We start from the raw sequence: 23,849 nt of genomic DNA on the forward strand, positions 1-23,849 counted from the left end.
AAGCAATGGGGTTTACTTTCAACACTTTTGGCTTGCCTCAAACATGTTTTTTTTTTGCAATTTAATGGTGGATGGAAGGAAATTTAATAACTAACTGGTATTGCTCAAGCCAATTTTATTGTGAACAGATTGATTGATTGATTAAGGCAAAACCCCAACAAAAGAGACAGTGGTGACAGGTCTTACAGGGTTCAGTTGACCACCAGAAACTGGCTTTAGTTGAAACCTCTGAAAATAGCTATCATGGTTGTCTGTAGATCAGTTTCATGCTCACTTCTATTGGATTGTTTTTTCCCTCAAGGCAATGACACACCATTAAATAAAGTTTCTTGTGTTAAATTTTTCTGAGTTTCACAATAAAGCAGAGTAGATAGTACACGTAGCTTGCATTTGTAATCTATTACAGTCTTACAGGCATTTAGCTACTGTCAGCTGGAAGTTGGTGAACAACAAGTCAGTTTTTTTTCCTTTTTTTCAGCAAAATTACTCCATTGTATCATTTAGTTCATCCTCAAACACAAATGATTTCCTTGTTGTGTCCAGTAATAATGTTGTTACATCAGCAGAAAATCCACATGATACTTCAAGGAGGTGAAGAAGTTTTCTTGACAGGAATTTCCTGTCTTCCTCTTTCTGCATTTGGAGGGAAAAATAAAAGGGTGATGTTTGAAGGTAAGGTAGTCCTGAAAAATATTGTTCTCAAGGACTGATACTTTGACAGTGAAATAATCATGATCAGAGTCATATGACTATAAAATTTTCTTCTAATGGACTTAAATATCAATCAGAAAATGAGCAACAGAACTTTAACCCTTAAACTCCCTTGAATGACCAAGGCAGACTTTCTCCTTAAAATACAATATCAAGCAGAAAAGTGATGAGAATAAAGAAAAATTTAAATTAAGGGATTACTACTTGATGCTATACCAAATTCTTCAAACTAACATCATAAGAATTGTAAGGCAGACAGAAAACTGAATTACTATAATTGAGATCTTGGGAGTGAAAGGGTTAAATCAAGAAACATTTTCAAAATCTCCTGTTGCTATGCCACTTGTTTTCAAGGGGACTCCCTTAATGCTTCAAAGTTCATAGGAGACTGAATGTTCCTTTTGCAGCCCTTTTTGGGATTTCATTGAGCAAACCTAGGGAAGCATTCAAAAGAATTACTGTGAAGGATACTTGAACCTGAGTAACATCATTTCCATATCCACTTTACCCTTTACACCCTAACATCAGTATCCATAGTCTCGATACTCTTCTCTATACATTTCCTTTGTCACTGACAAGGAGAATTCACTTAACAATCAATGCTTTTAATGTCGGCAATCATATTTCTTTTATTCTCGCGATCTTAATGGATGATTCAGCTGTATTTTTGTAAGGAGAAATCACACCTTAGTCACTCTTAGGGTTTAAAGGGTTAATTGAGTTTTTCATTACTGGTTCTTCAAATAGCACATTTAAATCCCAGTTTTTCTCAAATTTTTTGGTTTGCAGGTAACCTACTCTGAAGTTGATGAACCCATACTTGATGGCTTGGGCAGATGAATAATTTTCAACTCACTTTCAATTAGTCATTTTATGTGGTTTAAAAGATATTATTTTACATATAGCACACACAAATAAGTTTCATCTGTTTGCATCTCAGTGTGCTGTGTTATTAAAAATTCCGTTTTAATGCTCACCTCCATGTCAGCACAAATTAAAGGTGAGTCATAACTGTCTGCAAGACTTGTTACCTCCTGGATACTGAATGCATGCAAGGCTTCATTTTTAGCTAAAAAACAAGAAGTTATCAGAGATGCTGGAGATGTTCAATTCTGCACCATGTCTTTACCCCACCTCCATCCCCACCCCCCACATTTACTGAAGTTACAAATTATAAAAGACCTGTGCAAAATTGTATAAAAAATTGCAAAAATGCCACCACTAGTCAATATTAGTTTCATTCCCAATGATGTGCCAATCAATTTGAAGCTTCAACATCCTCCCTTCAGGGCAACCCATAGTTATTTGTCTATCATCCATGCCTGGGGGGGGTAGAGAATTTGAACCTTGCCTGACTGGGGTGCGCAATTTGAAGCAGATTTGGCAAGTCTTCCCAGCTGAATAGATGTGTTTTGACTTTTGATATGGGGGTGTTTTAAGGTAAAAAAATTAACTTTCACAAGCAGAAAGCAGATGGCTTAGGAGAAAGGGTTGACAAGAATTAGTCAGGGTTGCTGATCTTGCCTTTTGATTAAATCCAGAACTTGGGTGGGAATTTGAACACAATTTTGGCCCTAAGGCGCAGGAGTTTGAACGTAGGGGGTTGCCGGGGGGGGGGGGGGGGGGTATTGAAGATTCTAATTGATCAACGCATAAGCTAAGTAATGCCTGCCTGTTTTTTGCCTTAAACAGAAGTTCTTGGTAAATATAAGCTTACCTTGAGTCACAACAAAGCAACAGTGTCCCAGGAAGTAATCAATGTCTAGATGCTTCACGGATGATCTTATTGTCTCCAAGCTTGTGGAGAAGAAACAAATCGTTGTTATTATAAATTAGGCTCTGAGAGCTGCCTGAAAATCTAAGAGAAAACAGAACTGATCTGAGCTAGTTTTAAAATTTCTCTCATAATTACCTCAGAGTATTAGTTAGATCAATAAACAGCACAACGAAATCGATTCTGGGTCTTTTATTTTCAGCATCTTCAGGCAAAGGAAGACTTGTTGCAACTCGACTGTGAAACAAAATTACTGCTCCATTACTGTTTTTTGCATGTAAAGAATATACAGCAGTTAATTAATTCACAGAAATTTTACTTGAACAAGAAGAGAAGGAAAGACTCAACCTACATCTGAACCGAGAAATCCGCATGAAAACCAAGCATAGATCTGGCTAATCGGTGCTTTCCGACACCCTTCACCCCAACAAACTGTTTGTAAAAAGTCGAAAAGAGCATGTTCATTTGCAAATTGAACGTTTCAAAGCATACGACAGCAGGGAAGTAAAAATAAATATTCAAGTGAGATCCATATAGCTTACCAAAACAGTCGCTTGATTCCTGTCTGGGAGCTTTGTAAACCGGGAAAGTATGTTTACGTTTAAATCCGCCATTTTTATTTGAGTTTCGCGCCCCAGAGGTAGAGAAACTGGGAACGACCGTCCTACTGACGCCTGCGATACTCGAAAACGTTACCAGTGGTAGTCTTTTCAAGATGGCGGCGAAGAAGAAGAAACACAGGAAAGAGAAGAAGGTCCTTGTATTCGATGAAAATTCTCGAAGGTATTTAGAATATTGGCTGAGTGATCCCGAGTATTAACTCTCCTTGACCCTAAGTACTCACTAATTCGTCTCTTAATCGACCAAAAAGTAATTTAAGAACCTTTAATTACTGCTCATGCTGTATTTTAGTTTTGGCACGTGTTGAATTTTATATTTCATTTTATCGTTTTTTGTTGTAAGGAGACGATCAGCTTTCATACCTACTCAGCTGATTCAATTTTCAGGAAGTGCTTAAAGTACAAAACCGCACAGAAACAAGGCGTTTGGGCCATAATTTTGTGTCGTTGTTACGTGTAGTGAAGTGTTATACTAAGTGGTCAGTGAACAACCCTTCTAGCTCTACTAATTATTTTATTTAACTTTAATAATTTCATTCACAGTGTCACACTTTTAGATCATCCTAACCCTTTCAACCCCGATATCTTATTAGCAATTATCCTTACTGTCTGTCATACAATTCCTATGATGTAAGTTTGAAGAATTTGATATTGGGTCAACCAATAATCCCCTGATTGATATTTTTCTTTATTCTCATCATTTGTTGGCTTGATATTGCAGGGAGAAATTCTGTCTTGGTCACGCATAGGAATGATCAATGTTTTAATACCTTAGTGTTTTTACTTGTAATGATGTTTCAATAGAACAGAAAGCAAAGCACAGCTGAGTAAAAAATGCATGTTTTACCAATTAGCACAACAAATACTATCATACCTTGCACAGAACTTACAGCTTTAAATACCAACACAATCCTTATTTGTATGATTACATGTATTACCCAAGATTAAAAAATCTGACACCTTGCAAACACTATTGAAGTTCCAACAGCCTTGGAAGATTTCAGAACATGGTCAGTATTTTATCTGATTTTCATACTCAATCTGTAGGGAGTATCTTCTTGGTTTTCACAAGAGGAAAAATGAACGAAGGAAGAAGGCCATGGAAGAATTGACGAAGCAGGAAAAGGAAAGAAGAAAAGAGCTTAAACAAGAGGTTAGTTTGTTGCAAAAGCTTTGGGATCAATATCAGTATCTGGGCAACTGCCCACCTACCCCTCCCCTAACCCAACATTAACCCTAACTTGTCATCAATAGACTGTTGTTGGGTTAGGGGAGGGGTAGGTGGGCAGTTGCCCAGATACTGATATTGATCCAAGCTTTGGTTGTCCTGAACTGTGTCTGACTAACAAAAGTGTACTAGGTAACTTTGATGGCCTCTGTAGAATGCCCCATGAAATTTGAATTGAGGGTTGATTTTCCTGACTGATGACTATAGGCACTTCTTCATTGGCCTGTCCTGATATTATTTGTTTCTCTTGGAGGGTAATATCCCAAAATAGATTATTTTTCAATTCTCAGAACCAACTGACTAAAAGTGTACAGAAGCTGAAAGGATAATTTATATCCTCAACTACCCTAGAGGTAAGACGGAAAACTGTTCTAAGCTCTAAAAGTGTATTTATCTCCTTGTGTAGAAAAAGAAGAGCTTGATTGAACAAATGGAAAAACACAGAAAAGAATTAGGTAAGAATTTTAGAAATGGGATTTGAAGACTTTTTATGCTATATGCAGTTATCAGTGACTTCAAATTCACAAAGACACTCTCCAGCCAGTCTATTAATCAGCACTAACAGGCAGTAACTTTCAGGGAATGTCTGAGAATTTTTGAAAGGTAAGCTTGGATGGACTGGCACTTCATCCAGGGAGAGTAGTTATACCTCTGGTCACTTAATGCTATAGACATTGGGATAAACTATGGGTCAGTAGGCCACCACCTTAAAAAATATTATTTCAGTAATGATAATTCTTGTTACAAGGTCTAAAATTTTGAAACAAAACATATCTTTTGACCATACCTCACAGTCTTCATCACCCTAGTGATCTCTTTGTAGTGGATTGGTTACATATTTGATCAGAAGCTTGACAACAAGTGGCTGAAAATGGTGGGTGCAGATAATCCATTTATTTTGGCAAAAAGAATTATAGTTTGGAATCATAAACTATTAGTTACTTATTTCAGAGGCTCTGGAATCAGATGATGAGAATGAGGAAGAGGAGGCACCTTCAGCAGTTGATGCAACTTATGAACATCCTGAGCAAGTTGTCACAGTTACTACAATCAGTGATGTGAACTTGGATGGTGGAAAATTTACATGTATTGGACCCAACAAAGTAAATGATAGATACTAACATATTAATCAATGTCCAAAGTACAGTCAGGTCTCTCGTCCATTGCAATTGATAATATATCATCAATTAGCTTATTAAGAAAATCTCTTTGATGGCCAATTTGCATTATAAAGTAAGTTGGTAAAACCAAATTATCTTGTAGTAGCCTCACTGATGCCACACCACAGTTTCTTTAAAAACTTACCCCCTTTATAATAATAATAATAATTAATAATTCTTGGTCCCCATGATTTTGTTTGTTGTATCACTGTCTAGAACCTTCAGTTAGTCATCATTTGTTCCTCCTAACCTGCATTTGAATTAGATTTTAAATTATTCATCATTAGCATTTTTTGGTCTTTTTCTTTTAAAGGGGTTGATGGAAACAGAAACATCACAACTTTATAGTTCACCTTTAGAGAAACAGAATGAAACCTCTGCTAAAATGACAGAAAAGTAAGTTTAACTTATTTGTATTTATATCTTATGTCTTCCTAAGTTGGGAGAGGTGTTACAAGGCCTCAAAAAAATCACTGTCCTCTTTGGGGCAGTCATCATCTTTAAAACAGTCATCATTTGTGGGGCAGTCATCATCTTTGGGGAAGTTGTTATCTTTGGGGCAGTCATCATCTTTGGGGGTGTTATCATCTTTGGAGCAGTCATCATCTTTGGGACAGTCATGATCTTGGGAAATTCATAATTTTCAGGGCAGTCATTATCTTTGGGGCTAGATTTCCACATCAGGAAAGTAATCTTTCCCCTCTACTTACCCAAAAAAAGGAACTCTACATGAGCTTAACCCTTTCACTCCCAAGATCTCAGTAGGAATTCTTCTTACTGTAAGCAATGCAGTTTTTGATTTATGATGGGAGTTTGGAGAATTTAGTATTCAACTAATAATCCCCTAATTGATTATTTTCTGTATTCTCATCACATGTCTGCAGGATAATGTATTGGTATTGTTAGGAGAAACTCTGTTTTGGTCACTCATGGTAGACACTGTTAAGTTTCTCAAGCTGAACTTCATTATGTTCTTTTATATCAATGTTTTCTACTGATTTTTAATTACATACATGTATTTAACCCTTTAACTCCCATGAGTGACCAAGACAGAATTTCTCCTTACAATATCTATACAATATCATGTGGGCAAGTGATGAGATTAAAAGGAAAATATCAATTATGGGATTACTAATTGATCCAATACCAAATTCTCCAAACTAACATGATGAGAATCATTTGGCAGACAGTAAGGAGAATTACCAATGAGATCTTGGGAGTTAAAGGGTTAAAGAACAACACAAAGGGAGAAGTAGTCTAGAACTGCATTGTAACTGTCGATGAGACTTTCTTCAACTGTTTACATGCACAGAACCACTCCCAAACATCAGCAAAAAACACACAAGAAATCTAGAAGAAGAAGAGGAACATCAAGTAAGAAAAGTGACCACCACCAGAATGGGCCATCTGGGAAAAATAACAAGAGAAAAAAAGTTCATTCTCACCACAAATCAAAACATTTCAAGAAGAGTTGACTCTAACAACCCAGGTTGTAAATGGTGTTTTATGGCCAAGAGGAAAGTCAACAGGAACAGATGTCTACGTCGTGGCATGGTGTAGTGCTGCACATGCCCGATTGATGTAGAGGGTGCAAATTTTAAAAATCCTTGAAAAGGTTTCGACCAATCTGATAACTAAAGGATTACTTTTCACTCTTTACTCTTGAAAAGGAAAAAAGGCTGTTGTAGCATCTTCAATGGCAAAGGTTTTTAGGAATCGATACCTACAATTCATTCTTCGACCCGTTTCTTCGCTGATTTCCCGGAACAAGTAGTTGTGCCTTTATTATGTGGCGAGGTTATTCCACTTCTCCAAGTGTACATCCGCAGTAAAAGAAAAGAAAAATAGGTCAAGGCGATAATGTGTCATGCTCCTCTTTCTATATTGTAATAAATAATAACAAGCAATTTCAAGGAGGAAATTTCAACAATTGGAAACTCAATGATCATTGAATTCTAATGGATTTTATAAACTTAATAACAGAAGTAGTTCAAATAAACACTAAAAGGCGATACGTGGTGTTCATGTACAAAATTAGACCGAATGATACAAAGCAGATTGCTTTCGGAAAAAGTTAAACACATTTCGTTTACGTTTTTTTTTTTTCAACTCTCCTCTGATTCTCAGTTTGACCCAACAAAAGAACACGCACAACCCTAGGGTGCAGCTCGCTTCAAGCCAAGCGCTCTGTTTGTAATCCGAAAAGATTACAGGATATATAACGTATCATAGAAAAGTAATATATAAGTAAAACTAAACAAAAAAATACAATCCATGTAACACTCAGCTCCAAAGACCTGAACCGCAAGCTAACTGACATGAGGTCGTGGAACAACGGCTGGGTGAAAAATCTCCCCGTACGTCCACTTGCACCTAGGAGGAAAACCCTAGGCTAGCTGTACCCCATATACAACAGTTCCCCGGGCAAGACCAACTAAAGAGATAGATTAAATTAAAAAGCAGTACGCACGAGAAAACTTAGAAACCGACAAACGTGAAGATAAAGAATCTTGAACATACCCGTCCTCAGCCGATTTACCAGCCCAGCGGCCATGACGCTTGAAAAGACGGTCTGGCACGTCAACATTTGCAGCAGCAGTAGCACCGCCACTCCTAAGACTATGCGTACCAATGGCAGAAATATCCGGTACAATATCTTTAAAAGCCTCTAGCACCAATTATCTTGACCGCAAATAGCTTAAACCTTTATTATTAGGCATATAACCACATTTAGTTTTAGCAAGGTGGCAAAACAAAAGACTAACGCAGGAAAGCCCAGCTCTTTCTGAATAACGATTCATTAAAGCAACCGGACAAGTTGCTTTCCCAGAGGAAGCTACTAACTACAATCAAAGCTCCATCCCTATACTGATCAGTTTTACTTTGATTGAATAAATAACTTTACCATGTCATTTTCGATATTTAACATCGGATCGAACAAGCTTAGCAAGCTCATCAAATCTGAAAAAGGTGGCAAAAGCCAGCAAGCAAATAACAACCAAACCAATATTATACAAAGAGGCCATCGAGTGCGCCTTGCAGGCAACTAACTGTTTTAACTGAAAGGCTGTGATGGGCTCTCTCTTTAATGTGTGATGGACCAGCAAACGCTGCGCACCAGCAAGAATACTCGCCACCTAACTGGTCTAACCAGGCAATATTATGACCTGCTGACTCTAAGGGAGATGCTGTCTTGCCTCATTCATTAAATGACGCAAATAAATAGCAAAGTGAAACGGAGATGCAGGAAAAACTGTCAAGCCATGTTCTCAGGCCCAAGACTTCCATCTCAGTAAGAAGAGAAATACTTGGATGAAGTATTCGGGGTACTCTACTAGCCAACGCAACATCCGAGAGAAAACTTGCAAGGTAGTGTAAAACACGAGATCCCTGGAGACCAGCAGCCCGAAGAGGCAACCACATTGTAGAATTGAAAACATCCGCAAAAGAAGGCAGAAAGAAAACACGCACAATGAGACGTCAAAAACAAACAAAAATAACCCGAACGCTGGAACAGCAAATTGATACCCCCGCTTATTGCCCACATACAAGCGCACATGCCTAAAAAACATAAGATACCGATGAGAGCATATTTTCCTGCTAATAACCAAGTCAAACGCAGGAAAATACTAACCCTTTGAATCTGACCTGAATTTTTCGCGACCTTCTCTTTTCAATTTTTTTAAAGGATTGTTACCATTTGTTAATTAGCGATTTTTATCTTTTCTTTCTGAGTTGCCTCCATTTGCTTTAAAAAAGTGTTGTTTGGGTTCCCGTAATTTGTTGTTTCTTTTCCAAATTGTAAGCGATGTCACTCAGACTCTTCGAGCTTCTTGCCAGTATTCCCAATCAAAGTTTGCCGGATTTTTCATCTTGAGTTTTTTTCCTTATCTCTTATTTTATCTGTTCCAAAAGACACATTAGATGAAGCCGTTTCAGGGTGTCAATAAAGAATACCTCTATTGACTAAAATGACGTAATTTACTAAATGTGTTGGCAAATTGTTAGTGAGACCTAGTCAGAGACACATTAGACATTACTGATGTTTTGTCTTTTGCAAGAGTATGCGTTTAGTTGAATGGTAACATGAAGATATCTGACCATCACCTAGGGTCTTAATTCTGTACGAGAAAACATATAGAACTTTGGCTTTTGAGGCCAGGCATCATCAGAGAAAAATATCTAGGAAGTCCTTCAATTCCGTTCGATTTTATCCCACCGTCTTACTGGTAAGTGACTTTTCGCGTACGTCAAATTTAAGAAATTTGTTAATAACAGGTATATCAACCCATTGCTCTTGTAGATACCATGGTGTTCTCGGCTGTACTTCGACAGCTGACAGAGCTTTGTTTTGTGTATATGTGTGTGATTATCATTACGAAGAGTGAATTTTTAAACGTTGAAACGGTTCAGTGATCTTATGGCAGCCGGTTTGGTCACCTGCTCTGAAAAGGCCTTTATTAATTAAGCCTATAATTTTTCTTCACGAGAAATCTTGCTTCTTTGATTTTTCAAAAAAAGATCAAAAATCGTAACGAGCCGGCAATTCAATTTGAAAAAGCGTATAAAAAAATTATGAGTCAACTAATTATCTTGGCGATAACAACAATATTTACCTGGGCTACCTTGTTAAGTCTTCGTGACTGGTTTGGATAATCTGAATAAACGCATGTTGTCGCATTCATTAACTTTATTCTCTTTTTTTTCATGTAAAACAAAAGGTGAACGGAAAATAGATCACAGAACGCTAACTGATTCGATGCACTTAAGAAATATAACACGATATTGAAAAGGGAAACAATAGAAAGGAATTTACGTACCAATATTCACGGCTCTAATTCTTAGGAGGATATCCAAAGCGTTCACTAACTCAACTAATGGTTTACTAATCAAGTTTCATGTACTCTAATACGATGAAGATTATGAGGTCACGGTAACAATCCTAAACTACCAACGTTGCCTTTGGTCATGGCCCCAAACAACGACGGTGTCTGTGCAATTTTAATCTTTCTTTTTCATTTCTTTAAAATTAAAATGCTCCGTAAATTTCACGAAAGTAAGACAATATGAAATTAATAGTGCTTTTTCAGTTATTTTTTTACCGAAAAAAACAACTTTATGTCAGCGTATAGAGTGGTACGTTTCTCGCACCAATCAGATAGCGGCATTAGGGTATGTATCTCGCACCAATCAGATCGCCGCATTTAGGTATGTATCTTGCACCAATCAGATTGCTGTATTAGGGTTTGTATCTTGCACAAACATAGCATTTGAATATCCTGTACCAATCACAGTGTTAGGGTATTGTTTTCTTGTAAATAATGTCATGGATCACGGGGCTGTAAACAAATAATGACATTAAACAGAAATTTTGGGCACATTTGAGAACTAAATGTTACTAATGTTGAGTTTTCCACGCATTTCTCTCGCGTTTGACTTCTTCTACGAATTAAAGTGGCTTTAAGCTACTTTGGGCTCAACCCAATTGCGTGTAAATTTCACAGACACAAGGCAAGGTCCAGGTCGACATTAACCAATGAATTAGGAGCCGTCTTTGAAATATTATCCCTACTTCTTGATTTATGTACCTTCACTCATACGAGATCGCAATATATCGTTAGTTAGGGTCTGCTAGAGGTACAACAGAGTTTCAGTATGCTTTTCGTAGCAAAATTATGCGGAATTATATTTTTGAGGTAACTAATTGTAGACGAGTAATTTTGATTTTCTCTCTGTTGGAGGAACGGCAGTATGCGTAGTCCGCTCGCAACCGTTATTTGGTCTCGTCACGCAACGCGCTTTCTCTCAAACGGGAAATAGGGGACGTTGTGTGACTAGACCAAACAAAGGCTGCGAAATGGACAACAGCAAGCGTAGCACCGATGCAGCTTCTTGTCTCGGAAAAGACGGTAACCAAGCTCACTATATATCATAGTACCGACTACGCACGCAACGAGTGTTACAGGATGGTTCCCAGCGCCTTACCATTGCTCGACTAAAAAATTAAAAGTGTGCACGAAGTTGGAGGTGATTCCTGAGTTAAATCAAAGTGTTATAATGCTAATAAAAATTCCTTTTCCCCACTCTTAGCAACAGGAAATTTGCAAGAATGGGTGGAGCTATCTACAAGGATAGCGCTGCTGTTCATTACGAAGAGCACAACATTTACCTAAACTCCATACAAACGTTTGGAAGGTAAGCTTAAACTTAGTGAGAAATCCAGGCTAGCAGGCTGCAGTTTCTAAGTACCTGGGAACGAGGTTGCAATACCATATCACCCCGATCAGCGTGAAAAATTGCGAAAAAAGTCAATGTAATAAGTTCTTCTTGTGCTTTGACTCGCAATCATCGTCGTATGAAATCATGCTTATGTGTTATCATGCTTATGCTTAAAGGCGTCTTTAGAGGTGACTGAGAATGAAACATAAAAGATGTTCACGTTCGGAACTTGATGTCAATTGAAATTCCTCTTTTTCTTAGGGTCGAACCGACGCGCCCGATAACTATCCATCAAAAGGCACTGTTCTGTCTCTGGTTATCCATCATCTTTCTGTGGGTTATGCTTAAAACCAAGCGTTACATTCTGAAGTGGCGAGACAAGAGAAAAGCTAATGAAGAGGAAGATAAAGAGGCAGAGGGAGACGAAAAGGGTAGCTGAATACCACATGATTTAATGTAAAAACCTTTTCATTAACATACCGCGGTGAAATGGTTACGCTAGGAAACTAAACTAAAGGGTTGCGTTTCTTTTCGTCCAAATATGTCACGCAACTTTCACTAGCATCCGCAACTTCACCACGTGACAATTAAAAAACACTATTAGTAAGTTCAGTTCTCTGTTTCAATTGGAAAAATTCGTTCTTCCTCAATGCTCCCTGTCACTTGTTTCAAATTTGAACCGATTCCCTCGTAATCTATTAGACAGTGATTATGTACCTCCTTTCCCTCAAATCTTATGTTCTTGACATGTATTGACCTCAACACAATGGCTAATTGACCACGCGCAAGAGATAATCCGTGTTGTTTGGAATTGAATATTTCAGCGCCATGGTAACGTGAAGTCACGCTTTAGAACTCTATTTTTGAGCGATTTAGATGAAACTAGATAGTAACTTACGATTTGTTTCTCGTGTTTTTAGCGAAGGAAAATGTCTTGATATCATTGTATCCAGTTTCCAAATCACGTAAGTACAATGACGCTGGAGTCTTCAGTTTAGATAATGTTTGCTTTAGTGGTGGAAATTGCGAGAGAAGAAGAGAGTGGACGCTGGGAACTAAAAGAGGATCCTTGTTCCCAGGGTCCTCTCTCTTCCTCCCTCGAGGGAGGAAGAGCGTGGACACTGGAAACGAGGTTGCAGTTGCGTAGCTGGCATTGAGGGTTTTTTGAGCAGTGCAGCTACGAAAAGAAAAAAGCAGTAGGCTAGGGGAAATCATTTTTGCGGTCGCCTACGTACAGAGAACGATGATAACATGCATCCCAAATATCATTATCGCTTTCAAAAGCTTTCAGCGGTCTATCGCGGGAGTGGCAACACCTGCCTCTCCCGAATCACCGCCATAATACGGGCAGCCTAGGGGCGTGTGTTATGGGTAGACAAGAGGGAAAGGAGGTCTCGCCCTCTTTCCCCCATCCCCTCTTCCTCCCCGTAATTCCGTACCGCGCGCACGGCGATAAAAGACTGGGAAATGATAAGTCGACAAAATGATGACCTTGTTAAGCGAGACCTACCTTTAAAAGTACTTTGGTGGATAGCCCTTACCCCAGGAGGAACATTTCAACTTTTTTAATACCCTCTGCTTACAATATACAGGTTATTAAATCACAGGCAAAGTAAAAAAAAATCCCACGTCGTATGAATCGAGCTAACTGTGGGTCATTTGAAGTCGACTTTAATTCTCGTTTTAGCCTCAGTATCACGATTTGGCCGCGGCGACGCAACAGAGGCGGGGCAAAGCAACCGAGGAACATTTGAGAAACTTCTAGAGACAGACCCGGATCAGCCATCTTTCGAAGATTTTTTAGCAAAAGCTGTGATTTTTGGAGTGATTATGCTTTATTTCTGGCTGTGCGACTATCAACATATCTGGTAAGGGAACTGGAGATGGATAAAATTGTTTACATTTTTCCCTACCACAGGTTCTTCAAGTGTTCATTAGTACAGTAGTTGGATTTTCACGAGCGTCACAAACGACTCCAGATTCATTGCGTGAATGCAAGCTACGTTTGTTCTGTAATAAGGAAGTGACATTTGTTTGAATGTCAACAGCAGTTACTGGCATTTACTTTTTCATCGGGGTTTGAATTCGGTCTTACTGCGAGCAACAATTGCGGAAAATAAATCATGATACAACGAAAACAAAACAAACAAATAAACAGGAAGAAAGAAAACACTAGCGATTTACTACTTGACCTGATGACGTGACTAGTTCGCGTAGTTAAAACGTAAACATTAAGCTACACTGTTAGCCAAACTAAACAGATTAAAAAAAAGGGCCTTCTCAGTAACAGCTCCTAGGCCGAGAGCCAATGGTTACATTTACGATTCTAAGATCAGATAATCAATTTGGGCAAAAAGTGGGTCAGCACTACATAAAAGGTATAACTTGCCATTTTTGTTTTATACTGAGAGTAGCCCGTTTCCCAGGGAAATAACCATTGGAAACCTTCAAATTTGTTTATCCTTTCAGGCCAAAGACTCAAAAGCAGTATTCCAGAGACATGTTCACGTTTTTGTTCGCCCTTCTAGTCATCGTCGCCTTCGTTTACACTATTCGAAAAACACCTGAAAAGCTTGTCAACAGAGATCAAACAGAAGAGTGGAAAGGATGGATGCAGGTCAGTGAATCTTGCCATCATGAAATCCTTTCCTATGACGCACTGCGTGTATTGCCTCGATGAAAACTTTTAATTGGCGTGCGAGAAATGAGTATAAACGAGCGTCAGTTTGGCTGATGCTAAAAACAACGACATAGGTAAATGAAAGCCTAAGCTGAAACTGCAAAGCAAGCGGAGGTCTATGCAATACGCTACACCCTGATATTTTTTTTTTGCTTTCCCAGAACTGATTCTAACTCCTCGCTGAAAACGGTCTTGTCTTGTCTAGTCTTGTCATTGTATCCTAAAAATTGCCGACTCTGCCTAGAACAAAACATACTGAACCCGGCTAGCGGGTTTTAATTAGAGAACACGATTCTGATTCCAAGCTGCATCAAAAGAACACCGCAGAGAAATAATTGCGGTTAATCACATATTTTGTTGTACGTGTCGTGGTTACAGGTGCAGTTTGTGTGGTATCACTATTTTGATGCTCAAGAAGTGTTCAATTCCATAAGATGTTACATTGCTGCCTACGTATGGATGACAGGATTTGGTAAAAAAGAATCTTTCTCTTTTTCGACTATCTTATTTCCGAGCTCTTCACCATATTTCTTATAGGAATAGATTTATATTTTCTTTTGACCTCAGGTAATTTCTCGTATTTCTGGATAAAGAAGGACTACTCTCTGTTCCGCTTGTTAAGGATGATGTTTCGTCTCAACTTTTTGGTTTTCATGGTGATGGCTGTCACCAACAACGAGTTCGTCCGCTATTACGTGTGTGCCATGCACACCTATTGGTTCATCACAGTTTACGTCATGATGGCAGTGTTCAAGTCTTACAATAAGGTGAGTAGCTGAGGTTGCAAACGACAGAGGCCATATATGGACAAGAGTTGCGATCCATCATTGTATTCCTCTCCATTGAAATTGAGTAAAAACTCCTTTCTCGTGAGTTAAATACGGACCGATGCCCAGCCAGATAATTAAAAACTATTCACCTCAGTGGAGGTCGCCAGTGGTGGATGTTTACCCAGCCGAGAAGCGGCGATACAAATATCCACCGCTAGCCAACGACACTGAGGTGAATAGCTGTTTTAATAAATACTAAGACAGTGGGATAATATAACACAAAAAGATGATTTTCACTCATTAGACCTGCAACCATTATATTATTTTCCGGCACAAATCCAGCGGTAGTTGCTCGGAGGCGAATAGCAAAGGATGTTCGGAGTGGAGCGCGCCTTCAACGCTATCCACTGCTTTAGTATATACGGAGTGAATTTGGTAGTAATCGTGAATATAGATGTAATTATATTATGAAGAATTATGAAGATAACAACATGCCTGATCTCATCAGGATTTTGATTGAGCACTGATCCTACGCTGTTTTTCTTCACAGAATCGTTACTTCATGGCAGCTAAATTTGCAATCTACCTGGTTATAAACTTATTGATATTCGATATACCCGGGGCTTCGTACATAGTGTTCTGGCCTTTCCAGTTTATCTTAAATGTCAAAGGTACTCTGCGATACTGGGTCTATCGCTCCACGTAAGTACATATCTCTAGAGACGTGTCCCTTGTTTCTGATTAGCAATGTAATAAAAGCGGTGAAGCCTGCAAGATTTGAACTGGCGAGCGACGCGGAAGTGCCAGAGGTCTGCGGAGATCCCAGCATCTTGCGCGCTTCCTCGCTCGAACCACTACGCTACTAAAATCGGGCTGGTAAGATATCCTCTTATCCTCCTTCTACTGTTGATGTTGTTAAATTGACCTTGAAGCCTCGAGGACTTTTTACGACGTTTTATTATTAGCCGTATCACCGTGTTGAGGTTGTTTTGGCCGATTAAACGTACATCTCTTTTCCAAAGGGTTTTCCGCAATTGCTTAAGGACGGTGAAGACTAATACAAAATAGTCTTGTAAGAGAAGAACTCTTTGATTCGAATCCTTTCGTTCACGCAACGAACCTGTTGCGTGAAAACGTTTTTTTAGTGAACAAAGAGCAATCCAAATTTCTTATTGATATTCCACTCCCAAAATTAAGGATACCAAACTATCTAAAGCACCATGCCCTCTTTCAGGTTGGACCACTGTGTCACATGGGTGGGAATGCTGTGCGCGTATAACTACCCGTACATTGAACAGTTCCTTAAATACTTGGAAAAAAAGCACGAAAATCGCCGAGGGGACCACCTGGCCTTGCTTCTTAAAGTGTGGATCACTTTAGCGTTGTTTGGCGTGCTGTTGTTATGGTTTCATTTCGTTTTGATGCAGGAAAGACAATACTACATGACCATTCACCCTTTCACCTCGTGGATTGTAATTGTCATCTACTTGTGGTTCAGAAACTTGCACCCAGTCCTCCGCTCGCATTACCTGGGCTTGTTTAGTTGGCTCGGTAAAATCACCCTGGAGACGTATCTGTCTCAGATTCACATCTACATGATCGGCAACGCACAACAACTGCTGATATACATCCCGAGTTATCCCATGTTGAACTTCATGCTGGCGAGTGTGATTTATGTCGCTGTGTCGTATGTCCTCTTTCACCAGACCTTGTTTTTCAATACTTACATATTTCCCAAGAATATGGGAATTATTTGTAAGAATGTCATTGTAGGTTCAATATGGCTGGGGCTTTGTTACGCACTTTCCTTTATAATTAATCTCGCAGGTTTGTGGTGATTTTGGTAATTTTTTTGCCAAGGGTTTTTCTATGAATGACGTCTTTCTTGTTCATCGTAGTTTATAGAGATAAGAGTAGCTGGTCGTTTTGCCAAGCGACCGTTTCGCCCGGCGTCGCTTCGCCTACGGAAGAATACACCTCCCACGGTTTCACCAAAAGTTACTGTGACTCTATAATGGTTTTGCACTGTTCAGAGTTATGAAATCAAAAGAAAATCTCCAGGACGCAATAACGGTTAGATTAAAAAGTTAGGGTTTTGAAATTAGCCTTGGGCATTTAACTTTTAATTTAGTGAAAAATTGGTGTCGCCTCCCGAAAAGAACGTTGACACGTTTTTCTTGTGATATGTATAGCCTAAGTAACTGGCGGATAAAGGGGTAAGTTTCTAAAGAAACTGGTGTTATCAACTGAGTTGATAACGAAAATTGGCCACCGTAAAAGTGGCCAATGAATGAAAGCCCATCCATTCGAGGTTAACGCTCGAAACGTGAGCTTGTAAACTCTTTACGATGGCCAATTTACGTTATCAACTCAGTTGATGACACTAAATTACTTGACGTAACTAGCGGTTTGGGCGCGCTAAATGCGATGGGCTGCGAAGCCGCAAGAGACTTGGGACAGATCGCGGCTTCGCCACTCATCCCCTACAAAACCGTAAAGCACAACATAAAAACGTCTGCCACGCAGGCTACTTAGGATACAAAATAAGTATCAACTTACGATCGCGACGTTTCGACTGCAACTCAGCCTGTTTTCGTAAAGCGATAAACTCAAATGACTGCGTGTCGCCGAATGTAAGCATATCGGTGCGCTTCTGTTGGTGCGTTTTCGTGCGCTTTCGATTCATTTATGCATATCAAACCACAAGATCATTCCGCCGCGTAGAAGAGTTCCTCCCTACATCAGCTTATTTCAAAAAATTTGTACAGTATTCATTGCATGACCGGTATCTAACTAATAGCGGTATACCGTAAAGATTTTCCTAAATATATTTTTTACCAACTGAACCAATAAAACACTGGTACGTCATATCCTTTGCTTCTCCTTTCTATCCCCTCCCCTTGATCCACGAATTCTTAACGCGGGAGGGGTCCGTTTTGAATCTGACTCCAGATGGTCAAAGCCGGATAGCGCCGCCCGATAAATGGCGATTTATTAAGTTGCTAAATGAAACCACTTTTTAAACAATCAGAATCTGGAGTTAGGTCAGGTAAGGTTGATACCATTCATTCTATAAAGCTTAAGAGTCCAGTTTAAGTAACTTTATGGCAAAAAAAGAAGAAAAATTCATCTTACATTTGTTTGAAATAAATAATTAAATAATTTCAAATATCATTTATCAAAACTCCCCCAAAAATCAAAATACATTCTGTTAAGAACACAAATAAGAGCCACCCTTAATTTACATGTGAACCAATGTTTGATTTATATCATGTAAACTGAATTATGTTTTACTGGCATATCCTATGCTGCACAGGGGGAGCAATTTCAGCTGAAAATTGCCGCTCAAAGGACACTACCTGTCAAAAAAAACCTTCCCAAAAATCCCATTTCTTAACAACTTTGCTCCACTAACTTCAAAATAACACCCACTTCTGCGTGTATTAAGGTACTTGTGACGTACATGTAACCATTTCTTTTACAAAATTTACCTCCTCTGTGGGTGACCCAGTTTAAGTGTTAAGTGTTTAAATGTTCGGCAAATCTCAAAAAAATTGCCAGCAGGCAGATTACACTTTTTGCAACCAATTAATAATTGACAGGTGGCAAATGGCAACTTTAAAAAAATATTGGGTTAGGAACCCTGTTAAATAGATATATGATATTGTGACCAGCCTTGTGGCAACAGATGATTACCCTTGCTAAGGCAATTAGCGTCTTAGAAGTACAATAAATAATGTTTCATCGCTGCAATAACAGTGATTAAATCTTTAACTTGCTTTAAATCACTTCTTAAATAAATCACACCCAGTCTTGCTTCCTTGTATTAATTTAACCCTTTGACCCCTAGGAGTGATTAGCATCTAATTTCTCCTTACAATATCACACCTCAATCACACAGTAAGGTCATGAGAATAAAGGAAATGATCACCACCTAAAGAAGCTCTTGATTATTAAACAAATTCTTCTTATCAGCACTTTAGAAAATGGTTAGAGAACAATTAGGAGAATATGCATTCTGGTTTTAGGGTGTAGAGGGTTAAATGATGCATTTCTTCCCTTGCAGGCTTTTCTATGACTCACACACCCATCCCAGAGTCTGTATCCCCAAAGTGGGTGTGATTTCACCCCTCTGCCATCAATTCTACTCTCCCCACCCCCTGTTCTCCAATTGACCATGAATATGAAGTAAACTCTTCTGAGTCTTCACACGTTTGAAAATCAAATAAAAAGCAAACATGAAAAGAAGCAGGTTGAAATCATCGGAAGGCCTAATCCTTTCCATTTACATAATCAAGTTTCAGTACAGCCTCAGAAAGAACTCAGGAAATAAAAAAAGGACCTTACTAACTCAAACTTCCACTGAAGAAGAACCTGAAGCCATTTTCTAAAAATTTAAGTGACCTCAAACTTCCCAGCATCTCAAATTGTTTTTGTTTCCATTGAAAGGTTGTGTTAACGCTTAGATTCTACCATAAAGAGAGGTTGCTTTTAACTCTTCAACTCCCTGAAGAGATTAACATTTAACTTCTCCCTATAATATTCATACATAATCCAGCACACAGGTAACGAGAATACCCAAAATTATCAGGCAGAAGTTGTCATAAATAGTTTAAAAGGAAATGTATGGTAACTAGAGGGGAAAAGTAACGATCAGACCTTTGTAGTTTAAGGGTTAAAAGTAAAAATTGAATCATTCAGTTGAAACATTTAAGTATAAATCAGGTATTTATGGAGCACTCTGCTGTGAACTGCTCCCCACACAGTCTGTCATGATTGGGCACTTCAGAACTCTACCAAAGTAGTCCTTCTCTGCAGGATCATTAACTGTCCAAAGAACTACACTCACTCCATTGTTTTGCCATTCTCTTTGGTATTCTCTGCAGGAAAGAATATAACAGTATTGCAACTACCACATAAACAACAGCATCAACAAAATGCATTAAAAAACACTTCCACAATTTATAATGATAATGTTCAGAAAAGAAAAGCACAACAAGAAAAACAGATGGTGGCTGCATATACACTTTACCACAAAACCATGCACTCCTGACACAAACAGGATTATCAAATAAAAATTTGCCTTTTGCAAAAAGTATCCTTAAATTCAAGGCCCTGATTGTTTGAACAGTGGATAATGCTATCCACTGGATAAACCTCTACCCAGTAGATAGCACAGTATGTTTAGTTGACACTCATCTGCTGGATAGGGATTTATCCACTGGATAGTGATATCTGGCCTTTATACAACTGGGCCTTGTGCAATTACTGCTACACTTGTACAAAACTGATTGATCTGGTTACAGGAATCAAGTCCATCATAATTCTTTGTCAGCTTGGCGTGCTGTGGTCTAGCCTGAGTATCTGATGGTTTTGTGTGTTTTTTGAAACAAGACAACAGAAAAGACACAAAGATACTATTTTCCATCTGAAAACTGTTGTGACTTTGATGCCCCTTTTTACTACACTGCCCCTTCATGCTTCAAAGCCCACATTGATTTGCCCCATTAAATGTAGTTAAATTCAATTCATGGCTTGTTTCTTAAAATTCAATTAGTTATATTTGTTTACAAGTGAACCTGGTAACAGTAGTGGCACTGTAACAAGATAAAAGTTTTGAACTTTCGACTTTAATAACTTGAAAGTTTGAAACATGACATTTAGTGAAAATCTTCATTCAGGACTATGCTAGATTTTAAGCTGTCTTATGAAAACATTTACTCATTTATCCATATCTTTGTTCATATGATCTGACTATTCCTGCCTACTAAATGAGGGTAACCGTACCTTGAGAAATGTGCTGTATGAGACAGAAAGACAGACACTCCCAGTATGTCATAAACCCAGGAGTGAAGATGAAGCTCCCATATTCTGTCCAGCAGAGGAGCCAACAGTTGCTTCCACCACTCCTTGTATCTACATGGACCACAATAATCTGTAAGGGATATAAACATTTTCCGCCATGTGAGGGCTGTGAGAATATTTGGATCAGCTCGGCGTACCTAATGGCAGCAAAGAGAAATTATGTGGCACAGGATTAATTTCTAAAGAAGGAAGACAGAGCTAATTTTATAGAAAGTTGATTTGCTTGATGATAAGCCCTTAACAGTGGATTTTGGTGTGGACCTTAAATACTCAAGATCACTGAAAAAAAAAAAAAAACAATCACATCAATCTCTGTAGATATGGTGATGTTAAATAATTGTATTTATTAAGAAGTAGTGCATTTAATGTGTCTGAATTAGGTCAGTGGAAGAAAAAAATTTCTCCATGGCTGGAATTGCCTAGAACCATTTCCAAGAATGTGCATAAAACACAAAAAGTTTGTCTCTTAAAAGGAAGAGTTTTTTGTTAAGGAAGCTGTATCAATATGTATTGCTCTCTTCCCACGGATCATTGTATTTCTGTAGTATAATATGTCTATGTTTAACTTCTTACCTGAAAAATTACATTTGGATAGAATGAGCAAACTATAGCTTTGTCATACAGCTGGTGACTTGCAAATAAGTTTTTGAGGACACTTGCAGCCTGGTATAGGAAAATAAAAAACTGTAATTAAACCAAAGACTCATTCACTAACAATAGTAAAACTAGTTCTTTTTTTATTTTTCCTCTGTCTCACATCTATTATCAAATTCTGCAGCAAAAGAATACAAAATTTGAACAGTTAAACCAAAGAAACATTTGAACCACAACATATACAAGTGTAACATTTTGGCGACATACTTTTCCAGCTTGTGATGCTGCTTTCACATCAATATACATTTGTAAACCAAGGTTCACACAGAGATCTACAACTTCTTGAAGATGTGGGATACGCTCATCTGGAAATTTTTCCCTACAAAAATATTGTCATGTTTCATGTCATGTTGCATCATTATCCAATGAAAAAGCTTGATAAGAAATGGTAAATTTGGCTTTTAAGTCAAATGATCTTCTTAAAGAAACCTACTGATACTTTTCAATGTGCCATCGTCTAAGTAAAATTTTTTTCAGAAAAAAAGAAATGGCACATGCATTGCAGTTATGAGAGACACTCTTAGCTCACCCAACTTTTCATTATATGCAGCTTGTTAACACCTCCATTCCAAAAGCACTTTTACTTAGTCTATTCCCCCCAGGCCATCCCCCAGGCATTTGAACTTTTATGGATTGGTTTATCCAAATTCCTGCCCCCCTCCCCAACTGCAGGACCACCATTGCATTGAAATGCTCTATTCAATGGCTGCATTTATTAGTCAAATGCTCCTCCTGAAGAACCAAATGCTTTAAAAAATGGTGAGAGAAAAAAAAAAAGCATGTAAATTAGTTTTTGACACTGCTGTTGGGTTTTCTGCTTGCAAGCATCATTCTATGTCATGAAAATTGGGAAAGTAACCTCTTTACCTTTGACTCCACCACATCAAAAAATAAACATGTGTATTCAATTGGAAATACTTGACACCGTTCCAGTTCAAATTCCCTACCCCACCTTGGCAAGGTTCAATTCCCCCCCCCCCACATCTTTTGTCAAATTCCCTATTCTCTATGGACAGACACCAGTCAAATGACCATGAGTTGCCGGGGGGGAAGGGATTAAGAAGCTTTGAATTGATCAGCCCATCACAGTAGTAGTAACAAACGGGGGGAGTCATGATAATGTTTCACGCAAGAATTTAACAAAAAAATCACGTTTTTTTTTACACAGAATTTTTCGTGTCACGAGTTTAAAAGGGAAAACTTTCTACCTAATATTTTTCTTATTTTTGGCATTGTCAAGGATATAAGCTTCTCTTACCTATTGGGGTGTTTTGCTGAGGCGTTCAGTCTTCTAATTTCTTCGTAAGTAAAGTCGCGGACTTTACCGTGTCCATCTGTTGTGCGGTCTACGGTTGAATCATGAATTATTACTGGTACGCCATCTTTCGTAAAGTCCAAGTCAAATTCCACTCCTTGAGCTCCGTTTTCTTTCGCTAATTTGAATGCCGCCAAAGTGTTTTCTGGCGCTTCCAAACTACAGCCTCTATGACCGATGATCACGGGTGAACTTCTACTCAGCGCCCCTCTTCGGAGAAAACAGCTCACCGTGTACGGCGTAGGACGAGGAAACCGAAGCAAACGGTAGAGAATAAACATCATAACACTGAGAAAAATGAGAAGTATTGCAAAATAAATGTGTAGGCCGTACGACACTGCAGTAAGAGCCATTTCCACGATCATTACAAACATAGTGGGGCCTGGGAAAGAATGTTGAAATATTGCTGCTCATTTCATGCACGTTTCTCAATTGAAAGAATTTCACTAATTTATCCGATTTCTCGTTGTATTTGCCCCGTAAAATATTAATAAATGTGCGAGAATGAATCATGATTAACATTAGGTGACGTTACTTCAATGCGGTTTAAACAATACCAAACACAGCTAATATTTTATGCACATAGACGAGACGTCGATAATTCCTTCACCACTACATAAAGTACATAATAAGAGGCAATTAAGCGCACCGTAAGGAAGCGCGAGACAGAGGAAGAGAAAATGATGAGGACACAAAATGAAACTATTTTGATCTCCGCATTCCGTTTCTTTTCACAGTAGCTGGAATAGAGTATTGTCAGCAGCGTTTTCTGACCTTTTGCGACTCCAACTCCCGTTAAACTTGTTGTACTTTGGAACTAATAAAAATGGGGTCATTATGCTACCAACAAAGT

General features: G+C 38.5%; 4 protein-coding genes and 1 pseudogene across 6 annotated transcripts; 2 read left to right on the forward strand and 3 right to left on the reverse strand.

Annotated features, from left to right (window-relative positions):
- Positions 1-318: 318 nt before the first annotated feature.
- Positions 319-3,203, reverse strand: LOC113684336 (centromere protein M). The gene is made up of 6 exons (XM_027201691.2): positions 3,028-3,203; positions 2,838-2,917; positions 2,624-2,722; positions 2,429-2,508; positions 1,689-1,780; positions 319-633 (listed from the first exon to the last, which is right to left on the reverse strand). Exons 1-6 carry the CDS (start codon positions 3,097-3,099, stop codon positions 484-486), a joined length of 573 nt encoding a protein of 190 aa, XP_027057492.2. The 5' UTR covers positions 3,100-3,203; the 3' UTR covers positions 319-483.
- LOC113684335 (nucleolar protein 12) lies at positions 3,117-7,505 on the forward strand. The gene is made up of 6 exons (XM_027201690.2): positions 3,117-3,268; positions 4,153-4,258; positions 4,740-4,788; positions 5,285-5,436; positions 5,807-5,889; positions 6,806-7,505. Exons 1-6 carry the CDS (start codon positions 3,201-3,203, stop codon positions 6,966-6,968), a joined length of 621 nt encoding a protein of 206 aa, XP_027057491.2. The 5' UTR covers positions 3,117-3,200; the 3' UTR covers positions 6,969-7,505.
- Positions 7,506-7,940: 435 nt separating this feature from the next.
- Positions 7,941-8,940, reverse strand: LOC149039233 (uncharacterized; annotated as a pseudogene).
- On the forward strand, positions 8,724-18,030 carry LOC113684346 (uncharacterized). 2 transcript variants are annotated; one of them, XM_089183878.1, is made up of 10 exons: positions 8,724-8,862; positions 11,584-11,688; positions 11,974-12,143; positions 12,633-12,677; positions 13,400-13,580; positions 14,182-14,329; positions 14,771-14,864; positions 14,960-15,159; positions 15,713-15,864; positions 16,397-18,030. In XM_089183878.1, the coding sequence occupies exons 2-10, from the start codon at positions 11,603-11,605 to the stop codon at positions 16,998-17,000; spliced, it is 1,680 nt and encodes a 559-aa protein (XP_089040004.1). In that variant the 5' UTR covers positions 8,724-8,862; positions 11,584-11,602; the 3' UTR covers positions 17,001-18,030. The 2 variants fall into 2 exon arrangements, with proteins under 2 accessions (XP_089040004.1, XP_089040003.1); XM_089183877.1 differs by lacking the exon at positions 8,724-8,862 and adding an exon at positions 9,513-9,722.
- A 220-nt stretch (positions 18,031-18,250) lies between these two features.
- On the reverse strand, positions 18,251-23,544 carry LOC113684347 (glycerophosphodiester phosphodiesterase 1). Of its 2 annotated transcripts, none has more exons than XM_027201702.2 (5): positions 22,940-23,544; positions 21,889-22,000; positions 21,601-21,690; positions 20,950-21,164; positions 18,251-20,042 (listed from the first exon to the last, which is right to left on the reverse strand). In XM_027201702.2, the coding sequence occupies exons 1-5, from the start codon at positions 23,368-23,370 to the stop codon at positions 19,892-19,894; spliced, it is 999 nt and encodes a 332-aa protein (XP_027057503.2). In that variant the 5' UTR covers positions 23,371-23,544; the 3' UTR covers positions 18,251-19,891. The 2 variants fall into 2 exon arrangements, with proteins under 2 accessions (XP_027057503.2, XP_027057504.2); XM_027201703.2 differs by having other exon boundaries at positions 20,950-21,097; positions 22,940-23,514.
- Between the last annotated feature and the right edge of the window lie 305 nt (positions 23,545-23,849).

Source organism: Pocillopora damicornis, chromosome 10 (genome assembly GCF_964200805.1).
Source record: "Pocillopora damicornis chromosome 10, jaPocDami1.2, whole genome shotgun sequence".
NCBI lineage: Eukaryota > Metazoa > Cnidaria > Anthozoa > Scleractinia > Pocilloporidae > Pocillopora > Pocillopora damicornis.